The sequence below is a fragment of the Nipponia nippon genome, unplaced genomic scaffold, assembly GCF_047370975.1.
Source record: "Nipponia nippon isolate SJK-2023a ecotype South Korea unplaced genomic scaffold, ASM4737097v1 scaffold_27, whole genome shotgun sequence".
NCBI lineage: Eukaryota > Metazoa > Chordata > Aves > Pelecaniformes > Threskiornithidae > Nipponia > Nipponia nippon.
Genome location: NW_028262344.1, coordinates 924495 through 947835, shown reverse-complemented (window position 1 = coordinate 947835; position 23341 = coordinate 924495). Strand labels below are relative to the sequence as shown.

The window sequence follows — 23341 nt, the reverse complement described above, 5'->3', positions numbered from 1 at the left end:
GCCTCCTTAAAAACACAGGCGTGTGAATTGTGCCTGTTGAGGGTTAGAAACTCCTCCACGGGACCTGGCCTGACGGCTGGGAGAGTCGGAGTCTCCGGAGAGCCCCGTCCCAAACCTGGCCCGTGTCCCCCTGTTTCGGACGGAGGCAGCCGAGATGCAGGCAGGTCGCGGCCGTGCCCACGCTCCGCTTCTTGCACGGGCACAAATCCCCGGCGTTCACCCCCGTCCACCCTTGCTGCCTCTATTCGCACGGGCAGTAACATTTATTCCACTCCAACAGGATTTGCTCTCATCTATTTTCACGTCACGGCAATAAATTTTGCCCTGGTTTGGCCTTTAAAAGTAATGGCATGCTGCAGGCATCAAACAACTGCAAGCATCTGCTGCCAGCGGGCACGAGCATCGCCCCTGCAGCTCCGCTGTGCTCAGGGCCAGAAGTCAGCACGTTTGGTGCCCGTGTTGCAGTGTTTTCCGCCTGCTCCAGCCCAAACCCAGACCCTTCTGCGCTGGGCATCGCACGGACGCTCGCTGGCTTTATATAAAGATGGGATTTGCATGGTACCCACTCCCCTTTCGGTGCAGACCGCCCCGAGCGGTGTTCAGCAGGAGCCTGCACTGTGTTGGAGGGTTTTATTTTCAGGCTGAGAGCAGCACAGCTAAGGTTTCACTCCATTATTCAGTTAAGAGGGAGATGAGGTTACCGAGCAGAGGAACGGTGATGCTGCGGGGACCGCGCGGCTCCTGCCAAGGGGTACGCGGGGAGCGCGGGGGAGACGCTGCCTCTGCCCGCTCTGACCTCCGAGCGGGTCCTGCCTCTGCCATGCCACGGCGGCCAGATGTGGCGATCGGCAGCTGCAGCTGGTTTCTACAGCCGCGAGTTTCACAATATTTATTTTTGCCTTTCAGTTTTCACGGGCTGTTGTTGCGCTTGGGAGCCATTTACTTGGCTTAAACATGGCCCGGGAACCGGCGCTGGCTGGAGGAAAAGACCAAGATCTTGTGTTATTTTCCTTCGTGCCATTAAAATAGCCAGCAGACACGGCAGCGGGACACCATCCCGGCTCACCAGCCTGTCCCAAGGCTCGTGGCCGTGCCGCGTGCGTGGCCCCGCTGCAGAACCGGGGGATGCGTGGGGAAGACCCCGGGCACGACCCTGCCGACCCATGGGGATGCATTTGCTCTGCTCGGTGCTACTTTAGGCATCTCCCTGTGTTTTCCTTGAAACCAGCTCTGCCAATGGCTTTTTTTTGAGGGGTTGCTGCTCTAAGCTGGCCCGGCGCAGCAGCCGGGGGTCAGCACACCCCTTCCCGGCTCCGCAAACCTGCTGCCACCCTCCCTTGGGGCTGAAGGAGGGATGGAGCCGAGTCCCCCGGCCCACGCCGATGGGAGAGCCGCTTTTGAGCAAGCAGGGTGACAAAATGGCACCCTTCAGGACCACCACATCGCCTGGGTGCGGGTGCACATGGGCTCGGCGGGGTGCGAGAGAAGAGGAGGGGTAGCTTGGCTCACTTAAAAGGCTTTTAAAAATACGATGAAGTTTCTTTATATTATTTAAAAGCCTCTTTAAAGAGCAGCTGCCTCCTATTAATACCGCTCGGGCTGATAATCTTTGCTCGGATCTATCTTTAGAGCGCTGCCAGCATAAATGGGGGCTGGAGGTGCAGCGCGGGGGGGTGACGTCAGGCTGCGCGCCGGCTCCGGGGGCGGCCGAACCAGCTGAAAACACATCGGAGCCTCCCGGGAGGAGGAGAGCAGGGAGAAAAGCAAATAATACCCCTGACTTTTTGGGTGGGTTTGGAGAAATCAACCTTTTGGTTGCCTGTTTGCTCTGAAACATGTCTTTTTTGTGACACTCGAGAGCACTTTTTCGGGAGCAGTTGAACACGGCGGGGCTGCGGTCCCAGGCTGGGATGGGGATGTGGATCATGATACGCTTTGCTGGCTCAGCTGTGAAGTGGTCTAAGCCCAGTTTGGGGGAAAATGTTTAGACCAGCTTTGGTTTTCTTGCTGCCCAGTGCAACCCCGTAGCAGTAGTGGGAAACACACTGTGTCAGAGGCGGTGGCAGCGACTGAAAAAGCCACGCAAGAGTTTGCAGAGACGAGGCTCTGCCCCAAATCAGCCCCCGCTCCTCTCTGCCACTGAATCCCGGCTGGAATCGAGACGATTCCCCATTTTCAGGTGCCATCCTTTGACGCAAGCACGGCTTCAAAGGGGACCCTGAATAATCCTGCTCTCCGGCGTCAGCGCCGTGGGGGGAAGAGGGTGAGCGGGATCAAAACTCTTTGACTTGCTTTTATTTCCTTTGCTTTCTTAATCGCTTCCTGACAGCCCCGGAGCTGCATGAGAAATCCTCTGGAGTGATGCTGTGCAAGGGCTGACGCAGCTTTCGCCCCGTTCCCAGCAGCGCAGCCGGGAGGGGTTTCGGTAGGGATTAACACCGAGCTTCAGCTTTGCCCTCTGCCACAACACCCGAATCGCAAACTTCTTGAGGTTTCATCAATAACTGTCTTAAAATCAAATTGTATCTGAGCTGGGAGCCCAAAATGCCTCTCCAGAAGAGAGCATCTCCATGTTTTCTTTCCTGTCGTTGCTTAAACCAAATCCATCCTTAGTTTGGCTCAGTTAGACTTATCCCAGGGGTGAACAGGATTTTTTGGGAGCTCAAATCTCAGCCGAGCATTGGGATGTTGAAGGTGGCAGTAAGCTGGGACAGTTGGCTCACTTCTTTTAAGGCACTCGGGGGCAATGAACGTGGCTGATCCTTCACTCAGTGTGCGAGAAACTTATTACTGCATTAAAACAACATTTACAACCTCGGTAAGGAACTGCTGCCTGCATGAAAAGCAGCCGGAGCACATCAGACCTCTCTGAGCACACATGTAATTTAGAAAAACCACTGTATTATTCATTCATTCATATCGTGCCCATCAGCTGAATATCAGGGGATGCTGAAAAAACTAACACGCATCTTGCCAGAGCCCAGCCACACAGAGGGATGTGTGCTGCTCCCGCTGGCCTTTCAGCTGGCGTCTGATTAGCAAATTGCTGGAAATTCAGGTTAGAGGCAAGATTTTGCCCTCTATACGGCAAATGATGAGCTTTTTGTAGCAGTTTGAATACCAGAGAAGAGGGCTATTTGCTATTTTGATGGCAGATGAAACCCTTAGCTGCTGCAAAATTGAGTAGGAGATCGTAAAGCTGAGCCAGGCACCAATGCGTGCAGGATTTCTATGACACTAAAGTGGCTTTTTTAGCTGTGCTTGGATGTGAAATTTGGGAGATGTCGCAGCCAGATGCTCCTGGCAACTCAGTTGCACGTAAATGGGACGTGGGTGGTGGCTGTGGCTCGCTGCAATGGAGAAGGGCTGGTGTTCGGGGCTGGGATTGTCTCAGCTGGTGCCGATCTGCTTTTTCAGCCTTGCCGAATACCCATGAGCTGGAATCAGGGCTTTGCCAAAGTGTCCCGAGTAGCCCCAAAAGGGGATGCCGGGAAAATCCCGGGTATTTGTGGAAAATTCCTCTGGATGTTGATCTACCCCAGAGTGCCGAGGGGCCCCGAGGCTTCAAGCAAAAAGTCCCTCGTACTTGACTCTGATTAGTGACTAACGATGGGGTGAGTGTCGGGCTCCGTGAACTCCAAATACACCCCTAGGAAGAATAAAGCCGCACAATGCTGGGAGCAGAGCAGAACGCCTTTCCACACCAGAGGAAAAACCAATATTGTCCTTCTGGTAATCTCATTTTTTCGGCCAGAACGTACCACTCCCCATCCTTAAGGGAAGTTTGCTCCCTGACCTGGGAATCCAGCTCCGGGGCTGGTGCATCTCCCCGGGGGCCCCATGGGTGGATCTGCCTGGAGCCCTTTCCTCTGATGCAGCGATAAAACATCTGCCCTCTCCAGCTCCATCAATCAAAGCTTTAACCGTGTCAGCGGGGCTCGGGTGTCCGTCCCTGCCGGCACCCGCGCGAGTGACGAGGAGGAAAAACGCTCGTGCGTCGTTGGGACTCTCTTGACTCACCGATGGCAGCTCCACCTAGCCAGTCACGCTCTTTTCCCTGAGCCGCCGGGACTCTCAGCCTCCTCCTTCCTTCTTCCTGAGGACGGTGCCTTTGCCCAAAGGAAGGAAAGGTTTACCTCGGGCAGGAAAGATTCGCAGCTGCATGGCGGGAGCCGGCGGGCGACAGGGAAGCTCGTTGGGGCAGGGAGTTGAGCGATGCTCTTGGAAACTTATGCATGGGAGCACTGGAGTGAGCAAACGTGATGGAGGAATGACAAACCCAAGAAAACATCTGTATTCTTCTCTCATTGTTTGGATTAATTGAATTGTTCAAATTTTCATGCTTGCAGCTTCTCTGTGAGCCTACCCAAGGGGGCCATGCTCTTCACTGTGGCTGTAGGAATAAAGGTGCATTTAGGAAAAGATCAAAGGGACCTTTTTCAGATAATCAGCCACAAATGTGAACTCGAATCCCACAGACGGACACCTCATTCCCATGAAAATCATGGCCAGCAAATAAAAGTGATTCTAAGACACACATGTGAAACAGTTAAGCAAACAACGGCTCAGAAAAAGATTTTTTAAGTCCTGAAAAAACTTCTAGGATTAATTATCAGCAGAGTAATAAAAATAAATAGCTGGGCTCTTTCTGCTGGTTTGGACTGTCTAAATTCCCCAGTTGAGAGCAAAAATCGTGCTGGGGTTTCGGCACAACCGTCTGGAGATGGCTGATGATTTTATGGAGCCCGGTTGATTACTCCAAGCCAAACAGCACACTGAGAGAAGAGCAGAGATTTGTTTTTGCAGCACAAAACGCTCCAAGCCTGCAGATGAAAAATAACCCTGAAGGAAATTCAAAGGAACCAACTGGAATTTTCTCCCGGCTTGAGAATACAGGGAACACAGTTTCCATAAAATGATTTTTCTCTTTAAATAACCATTATGACCGGCTTGGTTTTATGCGCCTGGACCCGCAGCATCCGTCCCGGCCCGGGGAAAGGCTGGAGGGGGAAGCGGGAAGGTGCAGGTAACAGGGATCAATCATCCTTTGTAGCCACAATCTGGGCTATCCTGGCGTTTCAGTCTGCTTAAAAATACAAACCAGAGAGGAAAGAAAAAAGAGAAAAAAAATCCTGTCTGTGTGAAAATAATTACATTTCCCCCCCATGAGCTCATACAGGTTTTACTAGTTTTTCCAGCTGTCGTCTGGAATAAAACTCCCGTGTCTCTCGCAGGTATTTTCTGCCTAAGGTTCTCCAGCCGCTTGCAATGCGGATCCCTCTCTATCGCCGAGATAAGGGGGGTTTACAGCAAAAACTATCTGGCGTTATCTCCAACACCTAACTTGGCCTTCTTGAGGGGGAACCCAGCCTTCGAAAATACCAGTCTGTATATTGTGACTGAGGCGAGGAGGAGCTGTCTCCTTGGAAAACGCTGATTTATTGAAAGCAAGTGATTTTTGTGGGTGGCTTATGCTGTTGAACAATACTGTCAGCTTTCCATAGATGCTGAGTATCCCTCCCTCCCATCAGGCCTTGGAAAGAGCGGGATTTCAAGCAGCGTTACCCCCCAAAAAAAAAATCCATCAACATAATTTTTGGCCACTGCTTTACACTGAAATATATGAAAATCTCGATTGCATTTGTACAGCTCGGCATCCGGCAACTGTGAGTTCCCTAGTTTATAATACGGTGAAGTCTGCATCCATTTGCCTTCCGTCTGTCTTTTCCTTTTGCATCTCGCCCATCGAACCTCGCGCGATGGGAACGACCACTGCGGAGTCAATTTGTTTGCACTTTGATTACATTTTTAGCATCCTACTTCGCTTTTTTTTTTTTTTTTTTAAACTTCTTTCATAGTCCCGGTCGTACTGGCTGAAACATGATGGCAAAGACAATGTCCTTTATTATATTGCGGAAGGGTTTTTTTGGGCTTTTTATTTTTCGAAGTTCAGGGGAGGCAGGAACTGGAGTCTGTTCCCAAATTTCACTGCCCAGTGTCATCCGAAGCGCCCAGGATCGCGCTCCTCCTCTCCGCCTCTCCCTCTTTCTCTCTCTCCCCCCTTGCCCAGAACAGCAAGGCAAGCAGGAAGGGTGAGGACCAGGAAAATCTGAAATGATTTTCCCCTTGTTTTGTAATGAAACTTTAAAAAAAAAAAAAAAAGACAAGACAAGAGCACCAGTCAATCATGTACTTTGGGCCTTGGCCAAATCAAATTAACTCTTGGTCTGTTTGTTCCATTCGAAGATGATAACCAGGACTTCGGTGCACTCTGAGCGCTCCGTCGTCATCGAGCCCAGATTTCCTTTCCTAGGACTGTTTTCTGCCCAGTCTTTCCACCATGGTGGCTGTTTTGATTAGACCCCTGCTGCTGCCAGGTTTTTTAAAATCAAAGCCCCAGTTACTAGCACTGGGCTAAACGGCATTTTTTGTCTTAAGTCTTGAGAAGTTGTGGCACTTCAGATATATTGTCGTCGTTGGGGATGCCAGGTAAAAATTTCCCATGGTATTTCCAATAATAATAATAAAAATAAATAAAAATTAAAAAAAATAAACAAAACCAAAACCAAACACAAAAACAAAACCAAAAATAAAAATAAAAAAAATCCCTCCAAACAGCCTGATTAACACCTTTGTTCTTTTTAAAGCACTTCACTTGAGTCATGCGGCCTGCTTTCTATGCTGTATAAATGAACTGTTGACATTTTTATCTATAGGATACACAATCCCCACTACAAGGTTGGTCTTGAATTTGGGAGGAGAAAGGAAAACTTAGATTATAACGCTGCAGTTTCTGGTGGAGCACGGTTGGTCTTGCTTTGAACCAGGCTGGAGAGTTCTCGTACCGTTTACTCCTTTCATTTTGGGGCCAAGTTTTAGCCCTCGGAGGAGCCGAGGGGAGAAAGAACAAAAACCAACCCAGAATTAGCAGGGTTCAAACAGAATTTGTTGTGCGGAATTATTATAGAAATGTCCAGATTTCTAAGGACTCCATGCATTGGGGTGAGGTGCTTTGGGCCGGCAAAATCCTCAAATTCTCTAAAGAATTTCATTTTAGGGATGTGGTTTGCTGAGAAGGAAGCCATACAGGCTGAGATTCATGAATCATAGAATCGTCAAGGTTGGAAAAGACCCTCAAGATCATCGAGTCCAACCGTCAACCTATCGCTGCCAAGTCCATCACTATACCATGTCCTCGAGCACCACACCTATCCGTTCTTTAAATACCTCCAGGGATGGAGACTCAACCACTGCCCTGGGCAGCCTGTTCCAGTGGATGATTTCATATGAATAGTACATTGTATTGACAGTCATTATTTTATAGCAGTTATTAATTACAAAATAGCTGCGAAAGCCAGCGTTTGGAAGCGTGGCACCCGTACTATTTCCAAGGCACTTTTGTTGCAAGAGGAGAAATGTTAACTGGCAATGTATAATTCACTGTTTATCCCTAAATTTCTTTGCGATTTCTGATTGAATGCTGTTCCCTTCACTGCCTCGGCTTCTGGAAAGCGGGGTGGGGGTGCTCTCTGGCAGCCGGTGATTTACAGGTGGGTGAGTGGGTGCGCGTGTTCAGCAAGGGAGTGGGGGATTCCTCCCAATGGAAAAGCAAATGAAAAAAGTCAGGGGCTGGCACCCATTCGTAGGACCCCAGGCACGTCAGACGACGCAGCGGCACTTGTACGTAGACGAGAACTGGTTTCGCATCTCCTTGTAAACCTAACTGGTTTGGTGCTCGGCTATGGCAGCGATGTTGGCATTTCTTACTAATCCTTTTTGCTTTGGACTTTTTCATTTGGGGAAAGGGTTTTATGAGAAACCTAAATCGAACGGGCAGTGCAGCTGAGTGCTGCGGGTGATGGACATCATGGCCCTTTCTGCCTTTTTCTGAGATATTAGCTCGACTCCCGCGGGGACGGCGAAGCTCACCTGCAGCCAGGGCCAGGGAGGATTCCTACCAAGGCACGCAGGCGGGGGGTGGCTTGTCACCACCTACGGATTAACGGCAGCAAACGGGAGCTCCAGGAAGGTCCAGTTTCCTTGGCACCTCGGCCCTGGTTTGCAGCAATGTTAAATAAGCATCGTTCAGGCTCATCAAGTCTCAATGCCGTGAGCCACAGCAGCTTGTTCGTTTGCAACAAATGATAAACTCTGATTTTGGTGAGTTACTGTACCTTATTCTGAACGTCACTTTTGACTAAAAAGCGATTTCAACAAAAGCAAAGTTTTGATAGCCCCTTTTGAAAGTGATTTCTACATGGATGGACAAACCAAGAAGGAAAAAGTTTGTGGTTTTTTTTTTTTTTTTTAATCCAACTGTATTGCTAGTATTTATTCTTTGATTCTCTTGGACAAGTCTTACTCTACTGTGATGGGGCAAACAGTTTTTTAAACTTTGCAGCAATAAGTCTGACCTCGTCTGCCAGTCTTCCTCTGATGAGTATTACACGTTTTTTCATTTTCCACTGGAAATTAGAGATTTCCTGAATGAAGTGTAAATGCACATTTAAGTGTACATCAAAGCCAAACCCAAGGTATTTTCTTTTTCCTGCAATGCTGTTATGGATGCATTTATCAAAAAAATGGTCCTGCCTTAATTTTGTTATCAGGCTAAAGAAGACACAATTTAGGCGGTCAGGCCACTGTCAGAGAGAACCATGACGAGAGCTTTATTAGCACTGGTATTTACAGCTGCTCTCGGACATCGCGGGGCCCAGGATCGGAGGTTTTGGTCAGCCCAAAGGTATTCAGAGGATTATTCTAGCGATACTTAGCGGTCTAGGTGCCGAAAGGCTACTTCGGGAATCATTTACTCTGCACTCATCCCCTTTCTTCCTATTTTCCTCCAGCCTCGCTGCTGAGTGGCACGGAGAGACGGAGACGGTGCGAGCTGAGCCTCTGACTTCAGCGCAGGTGGTGTGCAGGATCTGAACCCGAGCTACTCAGCACCCACAACAGATGTAAAAGCTACGATGCTCCGCCGAAGGTTAAGCGCAGCAACCGGCTTCTTGGGTAGTATCACGGTCACAGTAAGGTTTAATGAAAGAGTCGGACACGAAAAACCCTTAAATTTGACATTTTATTTCATTGCAGAAGAAAATCCAACATAGGCCTCATTATGTTATGCATCTTTAATTATAAAAATAAGCAAAGAAAATAACTTGCATCTTTCTCATTACTATGATATGTTTCAAATAACCTTTATATGAACACACTGAGCTTTAAAAATGTAATTTAAACAATAAATAATGACATATACCAGATATGCTCACTGTTTATTCCAGTACTCAGCAAAAAAACAAAAAACCCAAACTCTCTCCCTCTTCTAAGTATCTTTAAATTATAAATACATAATGCAAATTTATAATGGCACAAAACATCTAAAGTGCAAACAAATCACAATGAGAATCATGCAAACATTTCTAGATAAGCCCCTCCCCGCCCCCAAGAGAAATCATTTCGCAATGAACGCAAGATTAAAAACATAAAGCATTAGAGATTAAATAAAACGTGAAATAGCTGGACTTAATATTGAGACTCATTCCCCATCCCCAGGGGGATCTCTCTCACCTAATTCAAACCATCTAAAATCAGGCACCCTTCCCAGTCGATGGGAAGCGCCTCTCCCATCTCCATGTCCCCCTCCCCTGATAAGAGGGAGCTTTGAATGACCAGCTTCGGCTAGATGGCAAAAGTTAGGCAAGGTGAACCCCAGGCCTTTTGATTTTACGGATGTGTGCTTGCGGCTTCCTTACTACTTCAGCATAGGAAAAAAAGGGACGTATTAAAGCGGCTCAAAAATCTTGTGACGTGGTCGAGGCTCTCTCCGACACGAGGCACCCGGTGAGTCCCCAACAGCAGTGCCGGTGCGGAGAGGCAGAGCTTTGGTTTGCACAGGTGATGTTTACCTGTGACACCAGAGCAAATCGAATCGGGGGGAATTATTTTCCCAGTCGTCTTCCCACCCATATTAAGGGGACAACAAGTTTAAATTCCCACTGGAAAAAGAGAGTTAATTATAACAACCCAAAAAGATAGGGCTTGGGGGAACCTAACCCTCCTCCCCAGCCCCAAACCAACTTTATAAACCTTCTTTGGGGTTTCGTAGAAACAGATGCACTGAGCACCAGAGAAGCCACTTGCCATTAGGAGCATCTCCATGGAAAATCGTGGCTGCTAGATGTCCTCAGTGAGCTCTGCTGGTGTGAGCCCCAGGGGGCCTTGGGTACCCAAAATGGGAGCTGCTTCGCAGAGCCCAGAGGTGGGCTCCGGAGCACCGGTGCAGCCATCCCGGCGGTTGTTCGGACACCGCCAGGTAAAGACCTTATTGTAATTATATTTCCCCAAATAGCAATATGCACGTGATGCACAAACCCCGGCAGGCTTCCCTGTTTAGTAATCCCCCGTCTCCTAACGGTGCGGCGTGAGGTGTAACGCTGTAGGGCGGAGAGTCGCACACGCACAGCTCTGGGATCCGTTCCTAAGCATGAGTCAAACTTTTAGGGTCAGGACATTCAAGGGGCCTTTGGTTTTCACCTTGCAAAACTTCTTTGTGTTGGACTCTATATACCTGACTGTGATTTAAGAACGAGCAATATTGCATCTTGCTTGCCCTGGGCAGCACGATTCAGAGTATTAAAAAAAAAAAAAAAAAAAATAACAACCCTCTACCATCAGCAACATTTTTTGCTGCTTACAATTTTATGACAGCACTTTTGGGCTACATTTAATGAAGACAGCAATATTAGAAATGCTGCCACTGCATCTGGTTTCAATATATTAGCAGCAAGTTATTGTTTAAAGGCTTTGTGGTTTAAAAAAAAAAAAGTTATATTGCTTTAGATTTTGAAAAGAAAAATAGATCCCTCCTTTATTAGCTCTCTAACTAGTTGAGCAAGAATCATCCACTCTGCAGACGGACTCTAGCGGGATAGATTTGGAGCGTGGAACTGGCCTTGTTGATCGCATGCCACGGCGTGGCTTTTTTTGGCTCGCGGAAGCCCGGCCAGACTACTGTGCGGAGAGCGGCGTTTGGGGGAGGCCCCCAGCTACTGCTGCGGGACCGGCTGCTCCACTCCTCTTCGGAGGCTGCCCAAGAAGTGGATGGGAGGAAAGGCAGATCGGAGAACATTAACGCCTGTGTCCTCTTAACGGCAGGCACATTGCTTTACTTCTGAAGCTTAAGAGAATTTAAGGATTTTTCCTGCCTTTCCCCAGAAATCAACTTTCTAAAGTAAGTTTTACCCTGTGGCAGCTACGAGAGCCCAAAGCAGCTTTTTGTCAGCCCTCTGATAATCCCCCAAACAGCTCTCCAGCAGCACTCGTGCCTTGGGTATAACTGCGTCTCACAGCACCTCTGTGGAGATAGGACTGGCCAGTCTGAACTCTTCTCCCCCCCGCCTCCCTTCCATTTTAACTAGGAGAAGAGAGGCTTGTTTCTGGCCCTGTAATTTCCGTCCTAAACATTTTCTCTCTTTCATTATAAAAAGGCCACAGAGTAGAATGTGAACTCTTGAATATGACAGAGATACTGTTTCCAGGAAAAAAGAAATAGCTAACTTACAAAACTAAGTTTATGCAATAAAGTTATTATATTCTGCTCCTTTTAAGCAGACTCTCGTGGAATTTATGTACAGTACATGACAGATTTTAAAACTATTTATACCACAGTTAGAGCAAGACCTTTAATACTCTAGTCTTAAGACAGGGTTTGTTTTTGTTAGATTTCTTTTAAAGCTTTAGACAGTTAAATACAGTACATAGATGTTAGCTTTTAAATACAATGCAAGATTATGTAACCTTCTGACTAGCTTCAACCATAGACTGGCACCTCTTTTAATCATTTCCGTAGTACAAAACGTTCCTTTCCTGATTTGGTGTGTGTTGGGGGGGGGGGGGGGGGGGGGGGGGGGAGGTTTAACTCATTTTGCACTGTGGTGCCAGGTCACGGTAACTAGAATCACCCACAGCTAGCGAGTTTGGTAAATCAACGGGTTAACGGAGCTGTATTGGAAGGATTAGGACTGTATGACACTAAGAGACCAGGGATATGACATTCATATTCGTCCATGGCCAGCACAGATTCATAACACGAATTCCATTGACATCTTTAGGATGTGCAATAGTTATTAGTGCATCTATCGTCGCCTACCAGCTTACTACAAGAGAGAATAAGCTATTCTCCTTGGTGCCAAATCTTCAGACTTCAATGGTGTTAGCACTACAGTACATTTAGAGTTTGGTGTCTGAAGGCCTGACTACTGTACGGTTATATTTAAGACTAAGATTGTTTGGGGTATCTTTTTGTGGGGAAGAAAAGAGATGGAGACATTTTGACGGCGGGAAAGCTGAGACACTGAACACAGATCCATGCAAAAGTTTTGTTTGAGAGGAATAGAAAATATTAATGACTAAATCTAAAACCAGTTCCTAGTTGTTATTAAAACTAGCTACAGTACACTTGGTTTGGGTGCATTACTCTTCTAAAAGAGAGACGACAGCTTTGGTAGTGCTTAGCATCCCTTACACACCCATTGTCGCTCCCCCGAGGCGTTACGCGCTTTCGGCAGAGCTGCGCTTTGCGTGGGCTGGGACGGACCCCTCACCTCGGAGGTTCCTGAAGTAGAGTTTTAGCTTCTGCGGCTCAGTGATACGTCTCCTGGTGAAGTCTGCGCGTGGGTGGCCTTGGGCGCAGTGATCTGTCTGGAGCAGGTGGAAGAGGCTTGCCATGTTGGGCCCAATCTTCTCCATCAAGCTGTCCTTGATGGTGCTGACAGTCTCTTCATCACACTCCAATAAGCTTCTCACCAGCTTGTTGTAATACCTGCGTGAGAGTTGCCATCCGTTACTCCAAGGCCAGGCCAAAGAAACAAGGTAAGAGCTGATCTCAAGCCAGGAGACCAGCCCAAGCGATAAAACTATGAGAATCAGAATTTTTAAGTCATTCGGGGTGTGTTTGAAATTGATTTTCAACAGTGCACAATGTACATATTCTCACTGCATCTAACAAATGCCCTGGCGCTGGAGATGCTGTGCCCATGACATAAGGAAGGAACAAAACCCGTCAAACTTCTAATTTAGTCGTCCTAAATGAGCAGCTGCTCCAGCTCTGAAAGGTAAGGCTATAAGCACAAGTGATTTTGGTGTTACCCTGGTGGATCGGGAAGAAGGTGAGAGCGAGGAGCTAAGACGATCTAGCAATTGGCTTAAGCGTGTGTTTTACTCTCCGCTAAACAACCTGAGTTTCTAGAGCTTTAGGAAGAAAAATAATTGCATCTTTCTAATAGACAGATACTGGCCATCACCAGACAGGGTAACAGACTAAACAGATCACTGGTCTGAGCCAGTATGACCCTTCCTACGAATGCATCCATCCCGGTGGCACCGTTCCCTTTCGTCCCTCTCCCTTCCCCTCCATGCACAGCCTTTAGCAAGGGACCAAAAGACGGAGAAGCAAGCTCAGTCCAAGTCAGAGCCTGACAGATGCATGTATTCCCTGGGGACAGATCTTTAGGACATACAATCAGTTGTCACTTCCAACAAGCTGACCATGCATTAAATCACAAGTGAGGACCTTATGCTTTGCCCTGTTGTGGGCCTGCCTCCTCCACAGCCTGCTGCTGCACTTTCGCCTTCCAGCAGCCTTGAGTACGCGTTCCTTGCTCAAGGAGGGAGCCAGGAAATTGTGCTGATCTGTTTCCCCAGCGCTGCTTGAGCCGAGCGGGGAGCAGTGCTCAAAGGAACGATCCTCTGCGGGGCTAAGGCAGAATCAGCCCAGCCCTGCGTGCGTGGCTGGCTCGGGCAGGGAGAGCAAAGTTGGCAAGTGGGACCTCCCTGTACAAGAGAGCGTGTTCCTAGGGAGAGAAAGTTGGGAAAAGAGGAGCAGTCCCATATTTGCTGGGCTACTTCTGCCTGAAAGGACGTCGGGGAACTTATTTTAAGCCTTTAAGGTCACCGTGACATTTTTCCACAGGAGCGGAGAAGAGAACAACCTGCAGGTGGAGGAGGGGAAGGAAGAGGGAAATGAGAGTTCACATTCAAACTCCTTTCCTAACTCTCAGCTCTGGCCTTTAGAGCAGCCAGTGGAGGTCAGGTGAGGTTAAAGTTTCTGCTGCACTTGAAGTACAAAAGGACCAGGCTTTGGCACAGTGGAGCACAAGTGCAAGCACAGCTCGGCAGTGCTAATATTGAGGTCTGAAGCGTGCACAGTCGTTGATGATGAATACAGCTGTGCGAGCCGTGCGTCCAGCTTAAATCAGTCCCAGTCTAACAGGACAGGAGGAACAGATCCTCTCCACCTTCCTCTGCTGCGCTGCCTACACCTCCTTCACACAAATACAGCTTGGTGGTTTCCATAGCTGGAGTTGCAATCAAACAGCTCGCTAGTGCCTTTCAGCAGCGAGACTGCAAGCAAAGGCAACAAGGCTTTCCTCTCCTCCTGCTCCTGCCATGAGATTAAATCACAGGAAGATGCTATGACCTTTAACTACTTCCTCTCAGTGTCCCAGGCCAAGTGGCACATTCTTATTCTGTGGCTATGTTGGGAGAGGGGCTGGGAAAGCAGGATGCTTTAGGAGAGCTCAATGTAAACTATTAGCTGGGAAATCCTGCTGCTTTTGTTACTCAACATGTCATAATATCCTTTGGCTTCGACAAGGGTTGGCGGCTGTGGGGGAGGAGTTCCCTCCGCCTCGGGAGACGGCGGCTCCGCTTCAGGCTCAGTCCTCTGGAGAGGAACATCCCCAACATGTAGAACACCGCTGCCGCTATCACTGCATCCTCCCTCTCCCAAGTGTCCACACGTCCCCCCTTCACCCCAATGCCCCTACAGCCCCGCCAAGGGCTGTTTAACTCTACGATCCAGTGTATTAACCTGAACTGCTCTTCCAGCCTGCAAAACACTGATGCCCCAGCGCTGCCTGCTCCTTGTTCCAGCCCTCGGGGGAACGCTCAAGCAAACCTCTTCCAAATTTGCTTGGGGTAAGAGGGGAAAGACACAAAAGTATCATTTTCGCCTTTCCATAAGTATAATTTTCTGGATAGAATATCTACAATAGAGTTTTCTATAATAAATTCATGCTGGTCAGAGATGCAACATCTATATCTCACTTGCGTACCTGTCCTAGGATAGGTCTGGAGGTTTACGATGCTTCTAGATCAAGTCAAACAGCCACCCCAGAGGAGCTGTAGCATTCGCCGCAGCCAGCCAACACGTTAAATTGCAGCTTGGTCTGTTTGCACTCAAATTCTAGAGCATATTTACTCAAACTGTTCAAAAAGATCCCTTTTATCCCAATCACAAGACTCAGCACTGATTGTTCCAGGATTTAGAGGAAGAAATCCCTGCCCTTGCAGCGTGACTGCGCAGACTGCAGTAGCTCCCTGAAGCCTCTCTCTGTCCCTTGTCCTTGGAGGATGGGGACAGGGCAGTTCTCTGCTCAGATACAGGCGTCAGAGAGCAGCGTGACGTGCCCATTTCTGCAGGCAGCCTTTGCAATCAAGAAGGAACAGGGGTGAAGACAACCCTAAAAGAGACCATTAAGAACACCAGACTATCCCTAGAAATATGAACTACTGGATCATGGCAGAATAAGGTTATAAAGGGAACCAGCGAACAGCTCCTCTAAGCTTTCCTAGTTCTTCACAGAAGCGCTAAGTCAGAGGGCAAGGTCTCATTTGCTAGGTGCCATATAAACCCAAAAAAGGGGATGGTTGCAGTCTGAAAAAGTGAATGAAGTTGCAATAGGTTGAGAAGCTCTTCAGTGCTCAATATGCCAGGGATGCTATATTAATCAAACTGGTTTGGTATTTAAAAGCTCTGTTTACCATTATACTGCATTCAAACCAAAAGAACTAACATTTAAACAAACTCCAGGCTTTGAAGTAATGTACGTCTAGTTAATTTTATGATTCTCCCCTGGAGATGTTTATAAGTGTATTTACCAAAAAGAGAATCAGAAGAATGCTGGTAAAACTTAACAAGGATCTGAAAAGGCAGAGAACATGACTCAGGCTAAGCTATATTAGGACTTGTAAGAAGTTAGTCAACTTGGTTCCTCTCATTTCTTTCTCGGTGCTTCACATCTTTGCATGTGATACATTTCAGCTGAGGAAAGCTCCACGTACCGGTTTGAGAACTGATTTGGAAGCTGGACGACCTCCGTGATGGCTTCAGGATTTCGTTTCGCAATGCCGCACATGTCCAGTTTGCTGTAGCACTCCTCTTGCACTTCAGAGATCATTCTTTGGAAAGTGGAGCACCTCCGGATGGCAAGGAACACCTTGGACGTAACCCCATTTGCAATGCATTTCAAGCTTTCTTTCACAAAAGCTTTTCCCTGGAAACAGAAAACCTTCAACTGCAACAGATTTCATAGAAAGGGATGTATTAACAGATACTTCGCTGCGGCTGGCTGCTATTAATTACCCTTGCTGCAATTACAGACCTGCTGGAGGTCCCTTACCAAGCACGGCAGGGAATTGGACCCTAAATGCTCACCATTATTGCGTAGTTATATTCACAGCGGTTTAAGTTGGGATGCACACAGGCCACAGAGAACAGGGAGCTCCTGCTCCCAAAAGATTTAGGCAATGGAAGTCTTTGCGTGAACAGACCTAGAAGTGCCAGCACCAGAGATGGGCCAATTCTGCCCTCCGGGAGGGCGGTGGACCGCTTGCTGCATACCAGCGATTTAACGCATCTGGTTCACCAGACCTCAAGATGCTTTAAGAGCTTTTAAGTTTGTCCTTGGGAGTGAAAGCACAGGGAACGAGGGGGTATGCACATTTTGGGAAGAAAGCATGGAGGAAAAGGGCCCTTGGCAGAGCCACAGTCCTCTGATATTATCCTATTTATTCTGCTGCAAGCGACTGCAGCTCCGGAGAGGCTAATCTGGCCGTGCATTCCCAGGCCCAAAGACTTCCAATTCAAATCCCAGCCCCTTGCCAGGTCACACAGTCAGAAGACTTACTTTGTTAGAAGAACGTTTATATTTCCTCCTGAAGAGGAAACTTCGCTCTCCGCCCCACGAAACGCTCCTTGCCAAGTCCTCACACATAGCATACAGTATGTGGAAAATGTACTGTAGAAAATAGCCCTGAAGGGTGCATTTGTAGCCAAAAACCAAAATCATGGTTCAGGGGAGTAGCTAAGCAGCAGGAAGGGCTGCAAGAATGGAAGGGTTAAGCCTGCACAGACCCCATCTCCATGAGGACAGAGAAATTAAGGCATCCATTCAGCAAAGCATTTAAGCACGTGCTTTAGTGTCGCAGGACTTGTAAAAGCACTTTATTGAATCGGGGCATGAAAAGGGAGCTCTAACGGCGAGGTATTATTCTTGTCCCCTTTATACTCGTACTGTACCTGAGTGTCAAATTTAGCAGCACTGTACAGGAAGGACTTGCAGATGTCGTACATGCCATCCGTTTCGCACGTGGAGTTCTCCAGGCAGGCGAAAGCCCCGCAGCCCACCTGGAGGGCACTGTTCAGACAGCGAACCACCTCGGCTGCAACGAGAGGCACAGGCACACCATTACGTACGCACCGCTCCCCCGTGCCCAACGCCGTAAAGACCTTCTCCAGCGCAACGTCAAGTCATGCTCAACTGCAGTCAAAAGGGAGTTATTAACTGAAGGCATGCAACAGATCACCAGCAAATCAAGGAAGAAAAACTGCAACTACCACAACCTTCAATCGGTTCCATACGGATTAAAAGAGAGCCAATATCTGATAGTCTTTGGCTAGATGGAGACCTACAGGTCCATCCCAACCTAATTCTGACTGCATGCATTTACAGCTTTCTTCAGAGTTCCTCTAAAGAAGGCAGAAGCAATGAGGATGGGCCCACGAAGAGCACTGGGTGGTGAGGTCTTCTCCATGGTCTTAGACCGAAGGCAGGTCAGAGCAGCTTGGCAGCATCTGGCTCACAAACCTCATTTGAAAATGAGACTGAAATGATGGCGATTGCCAATAAGCTAGCATGAAATCTGCACTTACTGCGAGGAAGTGCTGGTTTCGCTAGCTTTGGAGGTATTTGTGCTTTTCTAAAAAGCGTAAAGTATCTAGAAATAAGATCTTAGTTTGCGTGTCAATTGTCAGTGCTACAAAGGACTTGAACGAGCAGCTTGGTGCTAAATACTAACCTGGTACCCAGCAGTTTGCAAGCATAGCCAAGAAAGGTCATATTGCCGAAGATTTGCAAAGAGAAGGGACATTTGGGCAGAGAAAGTTAAGGTAATGGAGCTGACCATGTATAATTAAAATCGTCGAGGCAGTAGTTAGTCTGAACAGGAGGGTATCCATGTCATCCCGTCTTTTTTAGTGCAGATACTACGCATTTTAACAATGAATCAGCAGTATTGCCACATGATTGCCCTGAAATTAGTAGGGATTAACCTTTTTTGGTAAGCTGAACATCTGTCCCCTTATGTGTCTGTGCAAGGCATATTCATTACTTTTGCAGATCATGTTACGAGACATTCTTTAGGAAGAAATGCAAACCCAGTGCCTCCCATCAAGAACCTAGGTGTGGGAAAAGTGAGGATTTGCATTTAGTGGAAGAGAACACGCCTTATTAGGAGCTAAGTTGTAGCCTAAAGACGTACCTATATAACTAGGATCTTTACAGAAAAGAGGAGGAAAAAAAAATCTTTTAAAAAATCACCCAATTAACCCCTCCTTATTCTCTGCTCTTGCTTACGTGCCTGAAGGGAGAAATATTTGGTAAGATCATCCTCTCCCCAGTTCATAACCTCACCATCGCACAAGTCATTCCCATAATTATGTTTCCACAGGTTCAAATTATAACTTTGCTTTCAGCAGACTTAGTATGCATTAAGCTTTTATTGTTTTAGGCACGGTGCAATAGTGAGACCCTATGTTTCTATAGCAACCAAATACAAAAGGAAATTGAGCAAACACCCTAGTATAATGCTGCAGAGCCTTGCAGATCTAAAATAAGACATCTGTTAATGAGCTCCAAATTAGAGACCTAATATCTTTTCAGTATACTGGAAGACAGATTTTTAATTTCCATTGTTCAAGACAATGTGTCCAACTTATCTAAGCATCTATAGCGCACAAAGTAGAGACATCCAGAGCTGACTTGCCAGCAATTTTTTTATCCACTGTAAAAGCAAGTTTGCTAAATGTCACAATCGTATTTTTATGGCACCGTCTAACTGATAGCAGTCAGGTTTTGAAAATAAATGCTAGTAGTGGACAGTTTCTAGGCTACTGCATTCTTCAAAGTCGCATATCTCTCTCCCCCTCTTTGAATAGACAGATGTTTGGCAGAACAATGGTTCAGTCAAATTTCCACAGATTTTATCAACTTCCTAAAAAGCAAGGAATTTAACACCAAAGTATGATTGCAATTGGAGAAGAGAGAAAGATACATGCAAGCAGGAGGAAAAAAAAAGTACATGGAACTCATTTAGTAGATGGGGGAGGAGGAGAGAGAATGGATTGCATCCTGCAAGCAGATCACACACCGGTTCCCTGACCCAGCTCCTGAAAGGAGAAGATTTCTTCTCCAGCTATGCACCAATATCCTCCTGAATCAGACCCTTAAATTAATATTTGTTCCTACCAGCCGTTAAGTCTATAATAAAAATAAAAAAAAAAAAGAAAAAAAAAAGAAAAAAAAAAAAGAAAAATCAGCAGTAGAGATATCTGAGACAGTTTAACACATCAGGGTTCAGGCTCAAAGCCCTCCTTGCTGGGTGTTACCTGAGTTCTGGGCTGCAACCCTGGGTTTCCTGGGGCTCACAGAGTCATTCTGTTCAGCTTCATAGGATGCAGATGCACTGATCACCAGCAGCAGGAGAAAACCAGACTTTAGGAGCATTCTCTGACAAGTTTCCGCTAAGTGTGGTTTTTTGGGTGGTTTTTTTTTTTTTTTTTTTTTTTTGGTGTATGTGTGTGTGTGTCTCTCCTCTTCCACTTCGGCTTGAGCAAAGATGTGGATCTGGATACGCGCTCCCAGGGAGAGAGAAAGGAGTCTGCCGAGGCTCGGGGACGTGCCGCAGCCCCGCTCTGCCTGGCCCCTCTGGCTCCTGCTCGCTGGGGGACCAGGAGCAGCGCCGAGGGCTTTTATAGCCGCCCTTATCGGTCCCCCCGCGGGCTGCGGAGCCAATCGGGAGGCGCTGGGCAGAGCCAATGGCAGACTGGACTCATTCAAGCCCCAGAAAACTGCAACTTCACAGGAAGAATATTTTCCAGCCAATTAAAAGTACCTGCCAAACAACAATAACCAAAAAGTTAATCTTTGGAGAGGCGGTGGGAAAGGGAGGGGGGGACTTCCTATGGATAATTGAGCTCAAGGAAATGACAGGGCAGTCCTAAATCTTCCCCCACCCCAAAAAAATCACCTGCCCTTTAAGAAAAGACATTTTCCCATCCGTTTAGCAGTTAGCCCAGGGTTACAGCAGCTTGGGAGAAGGAAAGGGGCATTTTTGCATGGCACGTACAATGGGGGCTGGCACCGAGCCTTCGCGCGGTGGGTCAGCTCTGCACCTGACCTCAGTCCCCCAGAAAGGCAAAGAGGACGTACCTGCGTGCGTGCAGATGGGAGGCATCGCCTCTCGCCTGCCAAAGCACGTGTGCGCAACACTGAACCCGTGTACAAACACACTACACCTCACGTAGGCACATGCAAATACCCTCGCGGTGCCTAAAACCTTATTCCTCGTACGCTGCACATCTTCCCCTCACTTGCACAATTACGTTTACAAAATCACGCGTTCATACCTCAGACTTCAGCGTAGCCTTGCTTCTACTGCTTCCCAGTGAAGCTGAAGAGCCAATTTTTTGGGTGTTTGATGGTTTTCCTCCCCCCCAAATTCAATCCTGTTTTTCAGATTTCATAACGGGAGGAGGCACCCTAATGCTTGATTTAATCTTCATTTTAATAGGCACATAATGAGGATTAACACACTAGAGAACTGATTATCCCGTATACCAGAGACAATTTAAGGCTCTGAGTATTTAAGGGATGAAAGTATAAGCAGTAGCATTAAGTCTTAGAGCTGAAAGGAAATTGGGAAGGTGCATGGAGAAAGCAGATTTATAGATAAAAAGTTGCAAGTTCCTGCAGCTTAGAATAAGTCAAAAGATTTAGATATCAGGTATTACTGATCAGAGATGAGAGAGCTTCTTCTGGAACTTGAGCACTTTTGATTCTCACTCAGCTGTCCCCACGATCTTTTCTGTCGAAGGAAAAATACTCTCATCTCTGTGGTGTCAGGCAAGGAAATGCAGCTCGAACAGATTCATAGGTCCGTCTACGTACAGAAGTTCCGTTCGGATGAACCAATTCTACAAATCTCATTTAAGTCGAGGTGCAAAAAACCCTCGTCCTGTGGGCATTCATTCAGGTTTATGGGTGGCTAAATTTAAAAGTCAATAAGGAAGCAATTTAAAGAAAAACAGAAGTAGCCTCTTCCTTAGCAGAGCTCCAGAAACAGTGCCCGCTGCTTTACCTCATCCCTGTCTTTTTTTGCATAGGTTTGACAGCTCTGACCGTGACAACGGGACCACTCTGGTTCCTCGCCCCATCCCTGAGCTCCGATTTCTTCCGAGAGGGAGCTGACAGCTCAGTTCGGGCTGCGCAGCCCCATTCGTGTTGGCATATTTGGTGTCAGCTTCAATTGTAATAGGAACAGGAGTGAGGTTGTACTCCTGCCTTGGGGTCAAAATAACAGCTGTGCCAGATGTTCCAAGAACATTCAAAAAGCACTGAAACAGAAGGGTTTCGGGTTTCGTCTCAGTTTTGTGACACTGAGCCAATTTCATTTAAAAAAAAAAAAAAAAAAAGAAAAAGAAAAAAAAGAAAAAAGCAGCAGCCCTGCAAAAGCACTGTGGTTTCTCTGCTTAATAGGACCAGTCCAGTTTGCAAGTGAGAATAATTCCATAGGGTTTGATACTGATTAAATCAAAAGCGACTCTGGCATTGACTTCAATTGGGGATGAATCACCGTTCTATCTAAGTCCTATTTGGAGTGGAAGCATTGCATTTTCCACAAAATTGAATTTCAAAACTCAAAGCCCGATTTCTCCACCCCTTCACCCCCAAGGTGAACATTCCTACTTGTCTTTTTTAATGTTTCAATCTGAACTGAAGTAGTTTGCAAAACAAAACAGGTTGTCCTGGCCCTCTAAGCACGTATACATCCTGATTTGGGTCCAAGTAAGTGTACGGAAAAACTAGTGGCAAGTAGTTCCTATAGATACTAAAATTCTTCCAGCACATTTTCTATTCTTTCTCATATCATTATTCCAGCGCTGATACATATTTAGTATTTGTACTTGCTGCATATTTTTGAAGCAACCAGTTTTAATTATGGATAGCAATAACAGGAGATTAAGATGAGGTTCAGTTTACTAATGGGAATGGGCACTACAACACAGTCCAACATATTGGATCAGGACACGTGAAAACATTATAATATCAGAAAAACTTTACTGAGTCTCCAAAAAGACCTTGTGAAGGCAGTACCTTTACTACTGCTTTAAGAAAGTGGGAAAATGAATTCAGGAGCGCAGGACCCATACTGAGTTGCTGTCAAATTTGGCAGGAGACTTGTACAAGCAAATTTCTGCACGAGACATTTGAGTCCTTTGGTACCAGAGCCTATTTGCATTACTGATTTTGCATACCGAAGGCAACAAGAACTGCAAAATCCCCCTGTAACTTCCATTCCGCACTCACTGTATGATGGCAGAGGAGCTTGGCTGCTCTCTTGTACTCGAGCTTTTAAAGGGAAAAAGAAATAACCGGCGCAGGAATCATTAGACTGTTCAAAGATCGGTGGTTTGCCCACTCCAGGGTCATGCCTTTAAGACCGTTGCTAGAAGGTTTAGGGATACAAGAAGAATATCCATTATGGGATAAGACTTTCCCTAAAAATCTTCCCTCCTCCTGGTCCCAGTTAACAGCTGGCCCAGACCCTAGAGATCTCACCAGAAGATGAAAAAACCCCCAAAATAAAAACCCAAAAGAAGTTCCACTATTTGTTACCAAAGGCTGGACGTAACCTGCTAGAAGAATTTTCTCCTTAGCTTCCCTTACAGGTTAAATGCTGCCCTGAAGAAGAAGGGTTTGTTTCCTGGCTGATACATGTGAAGAAAAAAAAGAAAGGCACTGTTAGCCCTGAGTGAACCATCCCCTTCTTTCCATTTCCATTCAAGGGATCCTATTAAATCGAACAGTACACGCTATTGTACCACTGTTAGTCTGTTCCCAAGGTGTTAAGATTTTTGTCCAACCTCAATAAGAAACGTAAGGGAAAATAAAAGACGAGAAGAAAAAGAAAAGAGGGGAACCTAAAGTCAATAACCCCC

General features: G+C 46.9%; 1 protein-coding gene across 2 annotated transcripts in view; it reads right to left on the bottom strand.

The window, feature by feature from the left end:
* Positions 1–9061: 9061 nt before the first annotated feature.
* STC1 (stanniocalcin 1) overlaps positions 9062–23341 on the bottom strand; it is a 94886-nt gene continuing 80606 nt past the window's right edge. The window contains exons 5-9 of one of the 2 annotated variants that reach the window (XM_087763219.1): positions 19730–20235; positions 17363–17505; positions 16126–16337; positions 12606–12823; positions 9062–11088 (exon numbers count right to left, since the gene is read on the bottom strand). In XM_087763219.1, coding sequence (XP_087619345.1) covers positions 10901–11088; positions 12606–12823; positions 16126–16337; positions 17363–17505; positions 19730–19847 — 879 coding nt within the window. In that variant the 5' untranslated portion in view covers positions 19848–20235 and the 3' untranslated portion in view covers positions 9062–10900. Of the gene's footprint in view, positions 11089–11908; positions 12824–16125; positions 16338–17362; positions 17506–19729; positions 20236–23341 lie in introns of those variants that run through there. The other variant, XM_087763220.1, reaches the window with a different exon arrangement.